General features: G+C 33.4%; 1 protein-coding gene across 1 annotated transcript in view; it reads left to right on the top strand.

The window, feature by feature from the left end:
• Positions 1-9,699: 9,699 nt before the first annotated feature.
• Positions 9,700-19,885, top strand: part of LOC145308745 (acetylcholine receptor subunit alpha-L1-like) — a 30,951-nt gene continuing 20,765 nt past the window's right edge. The window contains exons 1-6 of the mRNA XM_080150291.1: positions 9,700-9,980; positions 13,332-13,376; positions 16,358-16,467; positions 17,672-17,762; positions 18,015-18,104; positions 19,661-19,786. Coding sequence (XP_080006417.1) covers positions 9,771-9,980; positions 13,332-13,376; positions 16,358-16,467; positions 17,672-17,762; positions 18,015-18,104; positions 19,661-19,786 — 672 coding nt within the window. The 5' untranslated portion in view covers positions 9,700-9,770. The remainder of the gene's footprint in view (positions 9,981-13,331; positions 13,377-16,357; positions 16,468-17,671; positions 17,763-18,014; positions 18,105-19,660; positions 19,787-19,885) is intronic.

Raw genomic sequence — 19,885 nt, 5'->3', positions numbered from 1 at the left:
AGAAGGGGTAATTTTGTGTATGATCAATGGGGATGTACATCAATTTATTGGTCATTGTCTTATCCCTTTAGATCCCTGGTTGTATTATGCATTGGTCCTCAGTTCAGATAAATTTGCAATCCACTGTACAATATTAACAGTCAGCAATGTAAAGTTACAAAAAATCTAATTTTTTTGATTTTACAAACAGTTTGTTTTTAAAAGCGAAGCTTTTCTATAATTAGAGTCGGTCCGTCCGTCCGTCCGTCCGTCCGTCCGTACGTATGTACGTCCGTAACGGATAGCTCTTTTCGTTAATTTAGGCATGTTAGAATTGTCCTATCGATTTCAAACTTTGCATGATGATTCCTATAGGAGTACGCGTTATAAAGCGAAGCAACTCAATAATCGTTACCAGAAAGTCCGTACGTCCATTTTAAAAATGTTGCTTTTTAACTTTTTTAACAACAAATTTTTATGAGAAATTATCCGATTGGTCTGATTTTGGAATACTGATTCCTAGTACAACAAAGTACATTGTTATAAGCGACGCATCTCTATAATCAAGTCCTTAAAATGTAAGTATGTCCTTAAACAATATCCTGTATTTAAGCAGTTTTTCAACAGATCTACTTAAAATTTTGTTTCGTTTGACTTTAATACATTTCTATTCTGATTGTTCAGTCCTGACACTCTACTTAAGTGTTAATGTTCGTTTGTGAGCTTAGCTTTTATGGATGTTGTCATCCTTGTTTCAAATTGAATTTAAGGTGGAAAGTAATGAGTGTTTGCAGAAATGCTCAATATCTATTTAATCTTTATAGTGCTAAATCTACTTTAAACCAGCACTATACAGGGTGGGGCAAATAAGACCGGACAAATTCTAACTTCTAAAGAAATGAACATAAAATCGTCAATTTTAAAGATTTTATTGAATTTTAAAAACTGGCAAGCAAAATAGGCAAATGACTATTAGATTATTTAATAAAATCGCCGCTAGCCTTAATCACCGCCTCTACCCGCCTCCTCAACCGCCGACAGGTCCAGATTAAAATGTACCTGTCCAAGCTGGCGTAGTTCTCCTTGATAGTGGCAATGAGGGAGGTCTTTGTGGTATGGGCACGTCTATTGGTGCATGCTTCAAAGTAGCCCTAGGCCCAAAAGTCTATTGAATTAAGATCGGGCTGCTGGAAGGCCACATTTCCTTAGGAACGTTAGTAACCGCAGGATCCAAATTCGCCCAACTTTCAAGCTACCCTTATACACGGAGGCTCTTATTTGGACCACAGTTGAGCTAGAACGACGTTCTTTGCCGTTTTGGAAATGGCATGAAGTTTCAGCTTGGGTTGTCAGCGCAACCCATAGTCTAAAATGAGGTTAAAAGTTCAATATGGGTCCCTGGAGTCAAGAACCGAGAAATTTTCACGGTTTTTGACTTTTTTACATCTAAAAATCTGCCCCGTTTCACTTTGCTGGAGTACTACGGCCAAGCCATTTCAGATAGAGAGCTCTAGTCTTTTCTAGTGTCTTACTTATGTATCTAACAGTATCCCCAGCAAGTTGCATAACTCTACCTCACCTACAGATAGGCTGAGGTCAGATTTAGTGGGCCCTAGTCGAGAATCCAGATTAAACAACCGGCGCATTTGGAATCTGCCTTTTTGAACATATGCACGGCTAGCTTGTTGTACACGTCCATCTTCGTTTAAAGATTTTTTTTGTGCTACAAGTTCATTACCTAAGCTTTTTATAGTGTGGTCAAACGTCCTGATTGGTCAAGTAGTTTTGGCGCTATGGCCGTTTAAAGTTTGTCCGGTCTTATTTGCCCCACCCTGTAAGTGTAAATTATGTGTATACTAGCAGCTGCGCCTCTACCATATAGGGGCTCTATATTTAAAGGATAAGGAGGGGCAGAAAATAGCTTAAAACAATCCCAGGAACTATGTGAAGTCGAGAACATCTAGAACTCGTTACTGAAATCGTAAGCTTCAGACAAAAAAAACCTTACTACTTTATATAATACTAGCGGCTACGCCCCTAGAAGCCTCTAAGGCAATTAATGTGGGATATACCTTCCCCCAAAATAGTAAGAAGATTCATTGTAAAGGAGAACCATATTAGTTTAGCGGTTTGCGAGATCCTTCGTTACAGACAAAAAAAGCCTACTACTTTATATAATAGGATGATTTATGTTGATATGACATTGTTAAAGTATAATAGATGCAATGTTTTAAACCTTTAACTTTCATTCAATTTTACCTAATATTTCACAAATGTACGGAAGGTTAAAAAGTGCAAGTAAAAAGTTGATATTTGATTCTAAAACTCTCTTTTTGTACAATTCATAAAAAAATGTTTCCAACATTCGAAATAAATCAATATTTATCAAATATGCTGTACACAAAATGGGATGTATGCTGGATATTATATTTATTTTAGAACACACATATATTGATTAATATTCAACAACAATATTCCTATTAAAAAACAACATCTGTTTTATTAAAAGCGAAGCTTTTCTAGAATTAAGATAGGTCCGTCTTCGCTTTTATGGATGTATTCATCCTTGTTTTGATTTAATATTAACAAAAATAATCTGTCTAAATTATCATATTTATTTGTTTGTTTTTATAATAACAAGGATGACAACATCCATAAAAAGCTCTGAAATGGTAGGACAAACGAACATTAACACTTGCAGAGTGTTAGAACTGTATAATAAGATTATTTGTATAAAAGTCGACAAAAAATTGTAAGCAAAATTGTTGGAAAACTGCTTAAATACAGGATATAGTTTTAGGACATACTTACATTTTAAAGAATTGATTATAGAGATGCTTCGCTAATAACATTGTACTTTTTTGTAATAGGAATTAGAATTAAAAATATCAGATGAATAGGTGATTTTTACATACAAAAATTTGTCGTCAAAATGTAAGAAAATCTGCTTGTTTTAAATGAACGTACGGACTTTCTGCTACGCTTTCTAAATCGTATCTACTACAGGAATCACCATGCCAAATTTGGAATCGATAGGATAATTCTAACATGCCTAAATTAACGAAAAAAGCTATTCATTCCGAACGTACGGACGGACAGATCCTAATTATAGAAAAGCTTCACTTTTCATACTTAACCTAGATATTTATTTTCATCTGTGCTTCTCATCAACTTTTACAAGATTTTTCCATTATCTTATACAAAAACAATAATTCATTTTAGATAACCCTGGATAACCGTTAGAGGACGGGATGCACCATTAGGTATTATTTTGGTGTATCTCTGAACCAAAACTTGCTGCTGAAGTGCATGATTACGCGGCCAAATGTCCTACTACAGACAACCAACCTTTTGATTGCACGACATTTGTCTAAGAAGTCCTAATTGTGGGGGGGGGGTGTGATTATTATCAACACCCAAAAAATTAAAATTTGGTAGGACTACCCTTCCTTATATTGCGCCTTCTCAATGTTTACACTTACCTCTCCCACTTGAGGAAGATGCAACTCAGTTTTCAATTTTCAACAGTCAGGTAACTCTAGTTACCTACTGTTTCATACCACAGAGAGAAGGGACAATAGACTGTTTATTACACTAGTCACCAAAGTTTTATAATAACCTTTTCTTATTCGTTGGCTTTACAACTTTAGTGAATTTTGATTGTTTTTTTCATTAAGTTCCGTATTCAAACGTTTCAATCACTAATTGTAATTTACAGAAGGAGTAAAATTTATCAATTTATCTTATCCCTTTAGATCCATGGCTTCATACAGAGACGGCAAAGATCAATCAATTGGGTAAATCCAAAATCTATTCATATAATGAAGGAATATGTATGTGTGGAGTTGATTCACGGAAATGAGACTGTAATATTTTGAAACTAAGGATAAAATAGTTTAATAAACTTATTATGGTTTGCTAACCGCTGAACCGATATGGTTCTCAATTTTAGTGTAGTTTCTCACAGGGAAGGTTTAAAGCCATTTGGGGGGGGGGGGGGAGAGTACCACCATCCTCCCAAGAACAAAATCACCAAAAATAAAATAAAAATATAAAGCAACGCCTAGCGGATATTTACAATAGCCGATAAATTTGCGTACATCACCATTGATGATAAACAAATTTACCCCTTCTCTAGATTAAAATTTGTGGTTAAACGTTTGAAAACTCAACTTAATGAATTATTCAATCAAAATTCACATAAGTCCCCAAAGCTGTACTTATGTGACTTTGGGGACTAGTGTAATAAACAGCCCATTGACCCCTCTCTCTCTGGATTTACTTAATGTTTCATTGCGTATTGGAATTATGCCTAAATAACCATTATTGGTGTCTGCACGGATTTACATTTGCTTTCAACAAGCATGTACAATTATACAAAGAAACAAGGATGACAACATCCATAAGTAGCGGAGCTCAAAAATTATGAATCGACATCCGGAGAAAATCTGATGAATAGAATAATTATAACCTACAAAAATTTGTTTTCAAAAAGTAAAAAAACAGAATGTTTATATGGACGTACGGACTTTCTGGTGATGATTACAGAGTTTCTACACTTCCTAAATTGTACCAATTTGTTATAGGAATAATCATACAAAGTTTTAAATCAGTAGGACATTTCTAACCTGTTTGAATTAACAAAAAAAGCTAACTGTCCCGGACGGACGGACCAACCCTAACCATAGAAAAGCTTCGTATTTAAAATAAACATGATTTAATTAGGGCTTAAGTAAACAGGTTGAAATATGTTTTTTTTCTTCAAGATATCTATCTTTCAGTCTCATAAAAATAAAAAGTTGTGTAATTTATTCAACGCCCATCCCTTCTCACAAAATTATGAAGCATGAAAAGCAGAATTTTTACTTATGACGTCGCGCATACAGTTTTATTGTCAAATGCTATAATTAAGTCAAGCTGTCCTAAACTAACATACTTAAATATTATTTTATGTACTAAATAATCCATAATAAAGGGAGGAGTAGGTTGCGCTAAAAATCCGTAAAGGTTGTGAGTTTTAAGTTAAAAACATTAGTAGAACGATAAAAATTTATGTTAACTTTTTTTAAAAATTTGTTGTCTAAAGTTCTTTTCAATTAGAAATACACATATTTAGTGCATATTACCGTTCTACTACTAATTTTAAGCCTTAAAACTCACACATTTACGGATTTTTATCACAACCTACTCCTCCCTTCTTATATAAAAGTGAAAAAAGTACGATTATTCTTTTATTTTGGATGAAGGAAATCGCTAATGACGGCATGTGTAATACAATAGACATAAAGATACATTAATATTGACATAGAGGGACACATAATTCATTTCTTATCCTCACAAACATCACAGAAAAAGAAATATTGCATCTGAATAAAAAACAGATCTATAGTAAAGATGTTTTTACAGACAACTAACTACCCCCCTTTTTAATGCCCCTTTTCGTCTGCTAGCAAATTATTTTCTACTACTTGGCTGTGTTAATAATCCCAATACCAATGACCTAATTGAGAGTCGGCACAAGGACATTGTAATGGGGAGATACAGTTATTTAACTCTTTCTCCTTCTAGTGTTTTACTCTAATGAACAAAACTTAATCCTATTACATAAAGTAATTAGCTTTTTTGTCAACAGCGAAGGATCTCGCTAACAGATAAACCGATAAGGTTCTCCTTTACATTTTATAGGTCCAGGGCAAATAAACAGGGAACGCATTCTCAAACATTTCAAATAAACGTTGACGACAATATACAATAACCAAGATATTCAATATTACGTTACAACAGGGAGGGAGGGGACATTGGACTGTTTATTACACTAGTCCCCAAAGTTTTAAAATAACGTTTTCTAATTCATTGCTCAAAAACTTTGGGGACTTTTTATGAATTTTGATTGGTTGATTCAGTAGTTTGAGTGTTCAAACGTAATAACCAATAATTGTAATCGACAGAAGTGGTAATTTTGTGCATCAGCATTGGGGATGTGCATAAATTAATCTGCCATTGTATTATCCCTTTATATCCCTGATCACAGACACTCTTCCATCCATAATTACATAAAGATTATACAAACAAAGCAATGTGCTAAAGAACGAGCAATCCGCGGATACAAAATGGACAAAGCCCATATTGTCCTGCTGTGACGTCATAAAGGGTAAGGAAAAGGGAAAAAGAACCCCATTTCTCCCATCTCCTTTGAAGAGATTTCCTCCCCCCCGCTCCCTTCTCCTATTCCAAAATTTATGACGTCACAACAGGACAAAATGCGCTTTATCCAAAATGTCCAATTTTGTACATTTTTATATTCGTAAAAACCTGGATACAATATGATGCAATACACATTTTTTCAGTATGGCTTAGATCCGCTTCTAACCCACCGGATATTAATCGGTTTCGAACCGACACTGGAAATCGAATCCTTTTATCGAAACAAACCAGGGATGAAGGGAACATTGGGCTGTTTATTACAATATTTCTTACTAGCGGCTACGCCCCTAGAGGCCTCTAGTGGCACTTTAAATGTTTTTTTTTTATATTTAAATCAGTCTATCTTGCGTTTGACGTTTATGTTGGCGTTGAACTCTCTTTCTAAAATCGAGTACGTAAAACATTTTTCGTTTTTTTGTGATTTCTCTTGGGAGGGTGAAGGTACCCTCCCCCAAAATAGTTAAAAACCTTCCCGGGACTTATGAGAATCTACCCTGTTAAGGAGAACCCAATAGGTTCAGCGGTTAGCGAGATCCTTCGGTACAGACACACAGATACACAGACAAACAGACAAACATCCTGTTATTTTAGTATTTAGGATTCTTTGCAACTTAACAACATTGGAGACTTTCATTAAATTGTAATTGGTTAGTCCAATTTTTTAAGTAAAGAAGAGGTAATTTTATTTTTGTGTATCATTATTTGGGAGGTACACCTGTCTTATTCCATTAGATCCTTGGAAACAAACCCTTTTGCTTGGGTTCTACCTCTGATATGAAAGACGAAATGATGAAAGATTTAAGAATTTAGATTGATTATTATGATTTCAGGGATGGATAAATGAGAGATATTTGGTTATAGTCCCTTTCACGACAACGTCTCTTAAGGGGCGTTTCTTCGTATTTTCACAGTAGATTTTCTCCTATTCCTAGCCCCTGCTGAGGTCTATAACCCTGCTGTACCTATTGCCTAGCCTAAAATAACCTATTAAAAGCTACTGTAAAAATACGACGAAACGCCCTATAAGGGGCGTTGTCACGAAGTTATAGTTTTTCAAAAGAAAAAATATCTTTCATTATCCTATCATTGCATCCCTGTGACAGGTAGAACTTTATGCTCTAGCGAATACAAATCACTAGTTTCAAAGTATTATTTTCTTCTTTTAGGCAAACATTGATGTTTTAAATATGATTCAGATTTCATATTTGGTTTTTTTCTTCATGTGTTCTGCTTTCAATAAATATTTATACTTATTTCAAATTTGATATTGCTTTTCTATAATTAGGGTCGGTCCGTCCGTCCGTCACGAACAGTTAGCTCTTCTAATTAATTTAAACAGGTTAGAATTGTCCTATCAATTCCAAACTTTGCATGGTGATTCCTGTAGGGTTGATTTAGAAAGCGTAGCAACTCTATAATTGTTACCAGAAAGTCCGTGCGTCTATCTTAAACACGTTGATTTTTAGGTTGTACAATTATCCGATTGATCTGATTTTGAAATACTGATTCCTAGGACAACAAAGTACAATGTTATAAGCGAATCATCTCTATAATTAAGTCATAAAAATGTAATTATGTCCTTAAACAATATCCTGTAATTAATTAGTTTTTCAACAAATTTACTTGCAATTTTGTTTCAACTTTTAGACATTTATTATGATTATTAAGTTCTAACACTCTACAAGTGTTAATATTTATTTGTCCTACTTTTTTAGAGCTACGCTTTTTTAGATGTTGCCATCCTTGTTAATGTAATAAAAACTTTACTTCTCTGAAATTTGTAAAAAAAAAAACTTATGGTTCTTGAAGTATTGAAATATGCATATATAATATTTAATTAATTAAAACGGTGTTTGACTTATTTACATTACATCGCCATCTAAAATGGACCTAGTTTCAATGGTACTTATCTACAAAAAAAACCTAATTATTTTTAAGTTCTCTAATAATCGTGAAATTATTTTTATGAGTAAATCACCATTTTACAGAAAATCTAAGATTTTTTTCTTTTTTGGTGGATTTGATAGGCCATAAAAACAGAAGTGGCTTATGCAAAGCCTTCGGCTTGACTTCTTTACATTACACCACCCTTTTCCTTGTCACATCTCTTTTCTGACCCCAAGCTTTGTTTTGCCACCACCCTTCATTTACTGTCTCTTCAATACAAAGCATGTGTAATAATATATATACAAATATATATAATATACACAAGAGATGATTAGCAGGGACGGAGGGGAAATTGGGCTGTTTATAACAGTCCCTAAAGTTTTATGATAACGTTTTCTTATCCGTTTACTTAACAACCTTGGGGACTGGTAAATTTTCATTGAAGTTGAATGTACAAACGTTTCAACCACTAATTGTAATCTAGAGAAGGGGTAATTTTGTGTATCACCATTTGGGATGTACATAAATTTATCGGCCATTGTCTTATCCCTTTCTCTCCCTGGATGATTAGAAGAGAGATGGAAACACAAATAGAGAGAGATGGAAAGAAAGAAAATTTTGAGGGTGTTGCGGGGAAGGGGGAGGGTGGGGTGGGGATAATGTTGAGATAAGGAGGCTGGTAGCTCATCTGTTCTTCTGGAGGCTAAGTAGTGTGCCTGGTGGTGGGATACACATACACATACAGTATACAATATACCAGTAGTGTGGATACATAATATGCAAACAGTTTGGACAACAAACAAATAATTTTTATGTGATACAAGCAAACAGTGAGGCAATGTTTACATTTTTAGTGGACGTATGTATTTGTAGAATTATTTTTTATCATTATAATTGTATTTAAAAGACTATAAAATATTGTTTTAACAACCAATTCTTTATTGCTTTGTATAAAATATTATAAAGAAAAATTATGTTACAAATTTTTGGAAGGGGTATTTCCAGGGAAGGATTTCAAATCTTGAACAGGTAGTACTAATAAGCAGTGTCCAAACTTTTAAACCAATTGTTGTAATCTATTTAATCGTCAATTGTTTTATTCCTTGCAAACTATGACATTTCGTTTAAAGAAAGAATATTTTGTGTAGTCATTTCTACTTGTCAAAATGACCTCTTGCTACAGTTTTGTAACATTTTATTTGATTTAAAGATTAATTGTACGGATAATATTTTTTCCAATATGGATTTGAAACCGATTAATATCCACTGCATTGAAACGGATCTCAGCCATACTGAAAAATCATTGATAGCATCGAATTGCAGACAATTTTTCACGAAAATGTTAAATCATAAAATTAATACTTTTTTTGTTAGCCAGGGCCTCCGGCTTTAATCTTATGATTTTTCATTTTAATATTCGCGGAAATCTGTCTATTCTTCAAATATTGTAGAACCTATTATCTTTATATGAAACTAGCGGCGGTATCCCAAGCATCTAGGGTAAGGAGGGAAGGCCTTAAATTAAAAAGTAAAGTAGCCTAAAACCATACTGGGACAAATGTAAAGCTTCTCTGAATGGAATTAATTAGTTTCCATATTTACTTTTTTATGTTATATACTTTCAGAACAGTTAATATGTAAAGAAATAAAAATAAAAAACTGTTAAATTCATGTGCTAAATAAACTCTAATGGGCTCACAATGAACTGCAGCCGTGCACGCCTATTGTTATCATGTACAGCAGCGGCGCTGCTTTGCCTTGTCATCGACCCGGCAACGGCCAACCCTGACGCAAAACGGCTGTACGATGACCTGCTAAGCAATTACAACCGGCTAATCCGGCCGGTGGCAAATAATACGGATAAGATTACAGTGAAAATGGGATTAAAACTCTCTCAGTTGGTAGATTTGGTAAGTTTATTCTAACAAGGACAATTATTTATAAAAAAAAAAAATCAATATGAATATCAGTCAAATCTTACAGTTTCTATCCAATATTGCATTAATGGTAAATAATTAAAATAAGCTATTATAATATTAAGATGACAGGCAATTTTTCATAATTAATAAGAATTCTTAACTAGTGTATAATTGCATACTATAGTTATCCTTCAGATGAACCATCCCTTATCCCTTTTGATATAAGATTCTATAATTAAGTAATACACATTAGGATATACAAGTTGGAAGGAGTTTTAATGTTAGGGGGAGATTTGAAATCTGCATCAAATTTTAAGGATTTTTTATAAAATTCGTGTTTTGTATAATTCTTTATCTAAAAGCGGGAATACAATTTAAGTTAATTAATTTTGACCAATAGGATAGGTGGATTAGAAACTACCTGCGCTCTAATTAGGTGAATGATGTACAACACTTAAGCTTCTCCAATCAGAGCTTAGATAGTTTTGAATCCACCAATCACAGATGTCAAAATTAAATTAACTTAAAATGTATTTCCGCTTTTAGATAAAGAATTATACAAAAAACGAATTTTATAAAAAAAAAATCCTTAAAATTTGATGCAGTTTTCAAATCTCCCCCTAACATTAAAATTCCTTCCAACTTATATATCCTAATACACATCCATAAAATAAGATGCGGTAAGACAATTAAACATTAACACTTGTGTCAGAACTTAATAATCAGATTATTAATTTACTAGCCTAAAAAAATTCTATAGAATTCAGATGAATAGGTTAATTATATCATAAAAAAATGACGTTAAATAAGTTAAAACTTAACATGGACGTAACAGAATTTCCTGTAACGATTATTGAGTTGTTACACTTATTAAATCGTTCCCAACTGTTAATGTACTTTACTTACAACAAATAGACATTCGATTACTTACAATTTAATTTGGTAAATATTCAGAGCTGGATCTTTAAATGTGTAGCCGTTGCCGTAGCCTTAGCCGTGGCTGTATTCCTGGCTGTAGTCGTAGCCGTCGCCAATGCCAGTGCTGCCAATAAAACATGTATTTTTAAATGTTTGAAGTTTTTACGTTTTATTATTATTTTTTCTTCATATATTTACAGAAAATTCAAAAAGTGGTTGTGATTTAAAGATCGCATATAGCCGTGGCCACGCGTAGCCAATTTAATTTAAAGATCGGTATTAGGTTAGTGGCTGTGCCTCTGGCAACGGCTACACATTTAAAGATCCAGCTCAGGTTATTTAATGTTAGTTTGATCATTTGACAAACATTTTTTGAGAAGCCAAAATCCTTTCTTATTCAATTTACGATAATAATGTGGGTGAGATATATTGCTTTACCCTATTTCTCTTCAAAAGATATATGAAAGATTAAATTGGACCCTCCCCACCCTCACCCCTCTTATCTTTAAAGCATGTTCTTATTAATTTCTGGAAGTCTTCAACTTTAAGACTTTATTTCCTGTTAAACGTGTTAAAAAAGGTAAAAACGGATGAATAAAACATTGAATGAAAAAAGTCAAAATAAAATGCCAAGTTTTTACTTAAACAAAATTTAGGTAAAAATTTTGGTGGGTCCAATTATGTTTCAAAAGATTTTGGTTGGAAAAATAAAAAGAGTAAAATTGATATTGGACTGAGAGATAAACTAGAAAGGCGGAGATATGTTCCACAATATTACCTTTTTATACATTTCTCAAACTTAAAATGTTCTACAATTTTTAATTGCGCAAACTTTGGTGAAAAATTGACCAAAATATTAATAAAAATTCTTTTAAAACTGTTAATATTTTTTTTTACAAATTCAACCATTCAAATTTAATCGACTTTTATTTCTTAAATGAACTTATTGATATATTTTTAAGAAAGTAAACTTTAATACGTTAAATTAATATTTAGTCCATTTTCTAAATCTATAATACTAGATATTTTTTTTACTTTTTCGTTTAAATTTAAAATATGAAAAATAAGGTAAATCAAACCCCTTTGGGCAAAGCTAAATGCATGAAATGGATGAATTAAAATTTAAGATTACGAGTAACGTCTTGATATGCAAAATATGAAATATGAAATATTTTGCATTATTTTGCATTTAAGTATGTTAATATTGTATTTGTCAGTTGCAAATTCTTGCAATATATGTATGAAACAAAAATAAATAAAAAGGTCGGTTTCTCTTTATTTACATATAGACCATATACGTATTTTTTAAAGAAAAAAATATATTTTTCATGCTTGTCTTAGGGAAGCAGCTTGCCTCTTTAAAAAATATACATTACAAATGTATGCTGGTCTATCATTGGTCATTTGTATTGTATAACGTCATTTTTGGTTGAATAGTTTCCTTTAATATTAAACATTCCGTGATTCTGTATATAATTTAATAACCTTAGTAATCTTTATATGAAGCAAAGCCTTAACAAGTTAGAATCATCTTTTTAACAGCAAAGTTTTTCTTTAAATAGTGTATGTCCGTCCGTCCACTTTTTAACCTTTTTAACAACAATGTGATATAATTATCATATTCATCTGATTTTTGAAATGATTTCTATTAGAATAGAACAAGGTACAATGTTTTACGCGCTTTTGTGGATGTTGTCATTCTTGTTGCTTTTACAACAGACAATAAAACACTTAATAATGCTTTTTTCCTTAACTAGCGGCTACGCTCCTATAGGCCTCTAGGGGCAGCTCAGGGGGGGAAAGTTAAATTTTAAACCCAATTTTAGATTTGAAAATAAAGAAATATTAAATTTTTTTGGGCGATTTCTCTTGGGAGGGTGGTGGTACCCTCACCCAAAATAATCATAAACCTTCCCGGGAACTATATGCAGCTACGCTGCAAAGGAGAACCCGATAGGTTTAACGGTTTCTGAGATCCTTCGGTACAAACATACAGACATCCTGTTAAGATAAGATTCTAGGGGGCTTGGTGTCGCTTCGGGTATTAGACCCTCCACGCACCTTGGAACATACATACAATACTTATGATTGCGGTGTAAAGCGTGCATTCACCCATCAGACAACCAACTCTCTGAGATGCACGACCTTTGTCTGAGAAACCCAACTGTGCATGGTAGCGAGTTGCGCCTGTTTTGGGCCAAGGCATTTCCCCCACTCTAACTATTTACGTCGCGCATCTGACATAGTAGCAGTGGGAACCATTTTTAACGTCTTTAGTTATGACGCGGTGTCGGACCGAGATTCGAACCTATCACCTTCGCGACGACGATCGGATGCGCTACGTGTTGAGCCACGGTCGCGGGTTCTTCATCCTGTTACTTTGTTATAAGGATATTTTGTTTCAATTAGTTTTTTTTTTTTCAGGACTTGAAGAACCAAATTCTAACAACCAATCTGTGGGTAGAAACGGTAAGTTTTACTTTTATTTTGTTTGTTTCATTTTATTTTTATTGTTATTTTAAAAAGAAAAAGTAAAAAAAAACTAGAGTTTTTCTTGATAGGGTGTTGGTACCCTCCCCAAAATTAGTTAAGAACCTATAAGAAGCATCTTGACACTTATTTATAAAGATTGTTATTTATTTTTATTTTCAATGTTATTTTAAAAAGAAAAAGTAAAAAAATAGAGTTTCTCTTGAGAGGGTGGTCGTACCCTCCCCCAAAATAGCTAAGAACCTTCCCAGGACCTATGAGAAGAAGGTTCAAACATCTTTTCACTTAATTATAAGGATTGTTGTTTTTAAAAGAAAAAGAAATGAGTGGAATGGGGGGGATTATTTCGAGGCGTAAAAGCGCATGTTCTCTTGGGAGGGTGGTGGTACCCTCCCCCAAAATAGCAAGGAAGCTTCCCAGGACCTATGAGAAGCTATATTGTAAAGGAGAACCATTCGAATAAATACGAGAAAAAAAATTACAAACTTACATGAAAACACATTTTACATATATATCTAATGGAACATGAAACACTTGAAAAAGTTGGATAAAGACCATTATTACATTTGGAAAATTTGATTTAAAACTTTACCTACTCTCAATTTACGCATCTAACAAGGATGAAAACTTCCATAAAAGCAAAGCTCTAAAACACTAGGACAAACGAATATTAACACTTTTAGAGTGTCAGAACTGAATGAGCAGATCATTAATGGATATTGTATAAGTCTAAACAAAATTGTAAGTTAATTTGTTGCAAATCTTCTTAAATACAGGATACTGTTTAAGGACATACTTACATTTTTAGGACTTGATTATAGAAAAGCTTCGCTTGCACTTTGTTGTTTTAGGAATCAATATTCCAAAAATTCAATAGATATTATATTTATAGCATACAAACATACATACATGTTATAGGAATAATCATGCAAAATTATAAATCGATAGCAGAATTCTCACATGCCTAAATTCACGAAATAAGCTATCCGTTCCATACGTACCGACGGACCGACACTAAATATAGAACAACTTTGCTTTTAAAAAGAAAGGGATAAAATAAGGACGACAACTTCCAATATTATTACAAGGATAAATTATATTAGTCCAGTCCAATCCTTAAGATATTATTTAAGAAATGTGGGAAATATGTAAACTATTTGAAAGACTTGTATTGTAGTTTTGCCTCTCTAAAAAAAATAACTATTATACCCTTGTACTTATAACTTAAATTTGAAATGTTTCGTTCCTCAAAACTTTGCAAAACTAACTTTAAATTTAGAATTATTCCTCATTAATAGAAGATATCTTGTACTTTAAGTATTTAACTACTACGTATTTAATTTTAATTACGCATATGAATTTAAATTTTCTTTTATAACCCATTAGCAATCAGAAAGAGAGGGAACAATGGCCTGTTTATTACACTTGTCAACAAAGCTGTTCAATAACGTTTTCTTATTGGTTGACCTAACAAATTTTGGAACTTTCATCGAATTTTGATTGGTCGATTCTTTAATATGATTGTTCCAACGTTTCAACCAATGATTTTAATATCCAGAAGAAGTAATATTGTGTATCATCACTGGGTATGTACATCAATTTATTGGAAATTGTCTTCGGCACCTCGGGGCTAAAACAACTGGTTTTAATCTTATAATTGTACATTCCATATCCGCGGAAAGCTGTTTATAATACGATGCGAGAAATAACTATTCCAGTATAACAAGAAATTATGTATAGCGTATTCAAGACAATTCTCCACAAACTTTAATACGAATCATAAAATAAATACTAGTTTGTAAGCCAGGACATTTGGCCCCTATGTACTAACAAAACTGTTTTCTATTTTTCATTTTAATATCCATGGAAAGCTGTCTATAATCACGATCACGGGTTACAACCTGTAAATTTAGCTGGCCTACAAAGTCTCGCATTAATTTTCTTAAAAACATTGGAAACTTGTTGTTCAATCTTGAGTGAGTGTAAAAATTTCCTCCAATATCTTTAATCTGCAAAAGGGGTAATATTGTTTATAGTAATCCAACCATTGTCTTATCACCCAAAGTCTCTGCATGACTTTATTTTAGAAATGTATCTGAAAACCTTTCAATCAGCTGCGTTATTCTATATTTCTTTAAAGGTTTTTGGCTGTTTACAGGAATAGTATAATATATCATACCTAATGATATATATTAAGACTAACTCGTTTAGATCTTTCTAAGAAGAAAAGTTAAAAACTTAAAAGTTTGATTAACTTTTCTTTGAAATTAGTTTCATATTACCCCTACCTTCAGACAAAAATATTTTTACTGGAAATTTTATTTTCTGGTATATATTAGAATTTTACTTTTATAAAATTTAACAGAAGCAAAGCAACTCTGCATGTAATAGTTAATACTATCTTTTTTATCTATCCAAGGATTTTAAGGAATATTGGTCCATTGGACGTTAAATTAATTTTCCTCTGAAAGTCTATTTATTCAATTCTTTTGTGGAAGAGAGGGGTTAAATTAAAAAATATCTCTTTGCTCCATTTAAGATATATTAGCGACCATATTTTACCCAACCTAACCTAACCTTACTTCTTTTGAACAATTTTGTTATGACGCATTCTTTTGCGTTTTAGTTTGATCAGCATTAAGCATTAGAGGTCTCTAGAGGCACTTGAGGGTGATGGGGTTGTTGGTTAGTCGACCCACCTTCCATTTTCAATTTTAGTTTTAAAAAGAAAGAAAAATGATAGAAAAAATGGCGGGGGAATAATTTTGTAGGGGTAATTTTCTTGAAAGGGTGGTGGTAATTTTCCCAAAATAGTTATAAATGAGAAGATACCCTGGAGATCCTGATCGGTTCAGCGGTTAGCAAGATCTTTCGGTACAAACATAGATCCAACAATTTTAGATTCAGCTTTTAGTGAGTCCGAATCCCGATGCTTTAGATGTTTAATAATATTCTTTTAGGAATGGAGGGACGACAAGCTCCGATGGGACCCGGAGGAATATGGAGGGGTGGAGGAGATCTACGTCCCCTCAGAAAATATTTGGCTCCCAGACCTTATTCTATATAACAAGTGAGTAACTCACTACCCTATCCCGCCACCGTGGATCAACACATAGCGCATCCACTCGTCGTCGGGAGGTGGTAGGTTCGAATCTCGGCCCAACATAAATAGCCAGGGGGAATGCCTTGGCCCATAAACAGACGCAACTCATTACCTTGCACATGACTAAAAAGGCCCCAAAACAGGGGCCAGGTAGTTATTTGGGTTATACATCTATATTTATAAATTTATCATCCATCTTATTGTTTTTTTTTCAATAACATAGTATAATGCACACTTTACGTAATATGTTTATTATATTTATAAGATCACTTAAAGTACAGGAATATTGCTAGGGTAATAAGGTACTTGAGAAAATACATATATGTATTATTTATTTATCAACATGCTGAGTATTTTTTTTATAAAGTAACCTAATATTTATGTACACGACTGTGAACACATTGTGATTAGATAATTAATTAAAATAGGTTTTGGGTTTCTATGTTTTTGTGTAAGACCATATGTGCAATGGATGTTTTCGCCCGAAACCAAATATAAAGTTACTAGCGGCTACGCCGCTAGAGGCCTCTAGTGGCATTTAAATGTTTTTTTATTTTATTTTAAATATCTAATTTGAGAAATAATTTGTCTATGTTATCAGCTGTTAAATTCATGTCTCTACGCAGCGCGACTACGCTAGCGACATTATGCGGCGAAAATATTTCAATTTTTTTCGATTTTATTGTGATTTCTTTTGGGAGGGTGGTGGTACCCTCCTCTTAAATAGTTATAAAACTTCCCGGGACCTATGAGAAGCTACCCTGTTAAGGAGAACCCGATCGGTTCAGCGGTTAGCGAGATCCTTCGGTACAGACACACAGACAAACATCCTGTTACTTTAGTATAAGGATGATACAAGAAAGGATATAAGGAAATGGTCTTTTCAATTGTTTTTAACAAAGTTACATGTATTGCTATAATCTTTATATAAAAGTATCTGTGACTGTCTGTACCGAAGGGTATCTCTGAATCATAAAGATGAATAAAAATTTAATTTCCATTGTCATATAATAAAGTTTATGAAGTCAAACTGTTCTTAATTTTGATAAAATGTATATATATAAAATAGTCTTAATTAAGAACAATTTGACTTAATAAGCGCATTTGACTAAACGGTAACACAAAACTATCCAGAAAATGTGCAATGAAAATGACAACCTTTTTGTTACAGTGCTGACGGGAACTATCACATTACCACGATGACCAAGGCGACGCTGTACCACCATGGCCTAGTCAAATGGGAGCCACCCGCCATTTTCAAGGTTATCAATCTTTTTTATCATAAAACACGTTGCGCATCCGCTCGTCGTCGGGGAGGTGATAGGTTCGAATCTCGGCCTGACAACTCGTCTTAGCTAAAGACGTTAAAATGTAAAGTGTGTGACATAAATATGTATACCTTGGTCCATAAACAGCACTATCAAATCTAAAGATCCACCTCATATCTCTTCTTTGTGTTTAAAACGTAAAATAAAGTTTATTGTGGAAGTGATTTGACAACCATTTTTTTCTAGTCATCCTGCGATATTGATGTGCGATACTTTCCGTTTGATGAACAGACTTGCTGGCTCAAGTTTGGCAGCTGGACATTCGATGGTTTCCAGGTAAAAAAAAAACAGTAGTCATTGAACATTCCAGTATGGCTTCAAAACCGATGGATTAAAACCGGTTCTCACAAATACTGAAGAATTATGTTTTATATTTTTTCAAGATTTTTATCAATTAGCCTTTAAAGATTCATTAATATTAAACTTCATCATCAATTGTTAAATGTATCAATTAATATCCTTTTTTATCCTTTATTGTTCTATCCTTATATCCCTGAGCTATCTGCTAGAATAAATTTATTTATTATTATCCTTATTTATTCTTTATTGTTCTATACCTATATCTCTGAACAATCTGCTAGAATAAATTTATCCATTAATATCCTTATTTATCCCTCGACTGGCACCTCAATAATTACCTTTATTTTTTTCTGAACATATGTAGAAATCATATTTGTATTATTTATAAATACTAGCGCCTGCGCCCCTAGAGTTCTCTAGGGACACTTGACGGAATGGGGGTTGGGGGAAGTTGACCGTTTACTTTCAATTTTAGTTTTAAAAAGGGAAAAGAAAAGAAAAAAATTAGGGGGGGGGGGTTTCTTTTTGTAGTGGGTGATTTGTCTTGGGAGGGTTGAGATATCCTGCCCCAAAATAGTTTAAAACCTTCCCTTGACCTATAACAAGCTTCACTGTAAAGGAAGACCATATCGGTTCAGCGGTTAATGAGATCATTGACTACAAAAAAAGCTTACTACTTTATAATAAGATAATTTTTATCTAGTAATACATGCAATTAAACAGCTTAAATACAGTGATTTTGATATTGAAATACTGACGTTTTACACTTGTTACACGTGTTAAGAGATTATTCCCTTATTGTCCTTTGCATTTAAGATGCCTCATCAGGATATAAAATTTAAAAACTGCCCAAACACCCCAAAAATTACAGATCAGTGAAAAAAAATTTTTTCCATTGACTTTACCTCGTATCCCTTAAGATTATATGTAAGATACAAGTATAGATGAATAATAAGTATGTCTCTTCTCCATTGTTATATAAGAAACTTTTTCTGTTTCTTATTCATAACAATTGGTCCTGATAAAAATTAACATAAACTTTAGATCTCACTGAGTACTATATCAATGTTTATATAGATTGACTTGGTACATGTGCACGCAGAGCCTGGGACTGAACATGTGGAGCAGGGTATAGATCTGACAGAGTACTATATCAATGTTTATATAGATTGACTTGGTACATGTGCACGCAGAGCCGGGAACTGAACATGTAGAGCAGGGTATAGATCTCACTGAGTATTATATCAATGTTTATATAGATTGACTTGGTACATGTGCACGCAGAGCCGGGAACTGAACATGTGGAGCAGGATATAGATCTCACTGAGTACTATATCAATGTTTATATAGATTGACTTGGTACATGTGCACGCAGAGCCGGGAACTGAACATGTGGAGCAGGGTATAGATCTGACTGAATACTATACCAATGTTTATATAGATTGACTTGGTACATGTGCACGCAGAGCCGGGAACTGAACATGTGGAGCAGGGGATAGATCTGACTGAATACTATACCAATGTTTATATAGATTGACTTGGTACATGTGCACGCAGAGCCGGGAACTGAACATGTAGAGCAGGGGATAGATCTGACAGAGTACTATATCAATGTTGAGTGGGATATCCTGAAAGTTCCAGCAGAGAGACATGTCAAGGTAAGCTGAGAGAGAGGGGACAATGAACTGTTTATTACACTTATCCCAATTTTTTATGATAGCATTTTCTTATACAATGGCTTAACAACTTTGTGGACT

The sequence above is a fragment of the Acartia tonsa genome, chromosome 2 (assembly GCF_053477335.1).
Source record: "Acartia tonsa isolate MP-2025a chromosome 2, ASM5347733v1, whole genome shotgun sequence".
In the NCBI taxonomy this organism is placed as follows: domain Eukaryota; kingdom Metazoa; phylum Arthropoda; class Copepoda; order Calanoida; family Acartiidae; genus Acartia; species Acartia tonsa.
The sequence above is the reverse complement of the archived record's forward strand: the minus strand, read 5'-3'. Positions and strand labels throughout refer to the sequence as shown.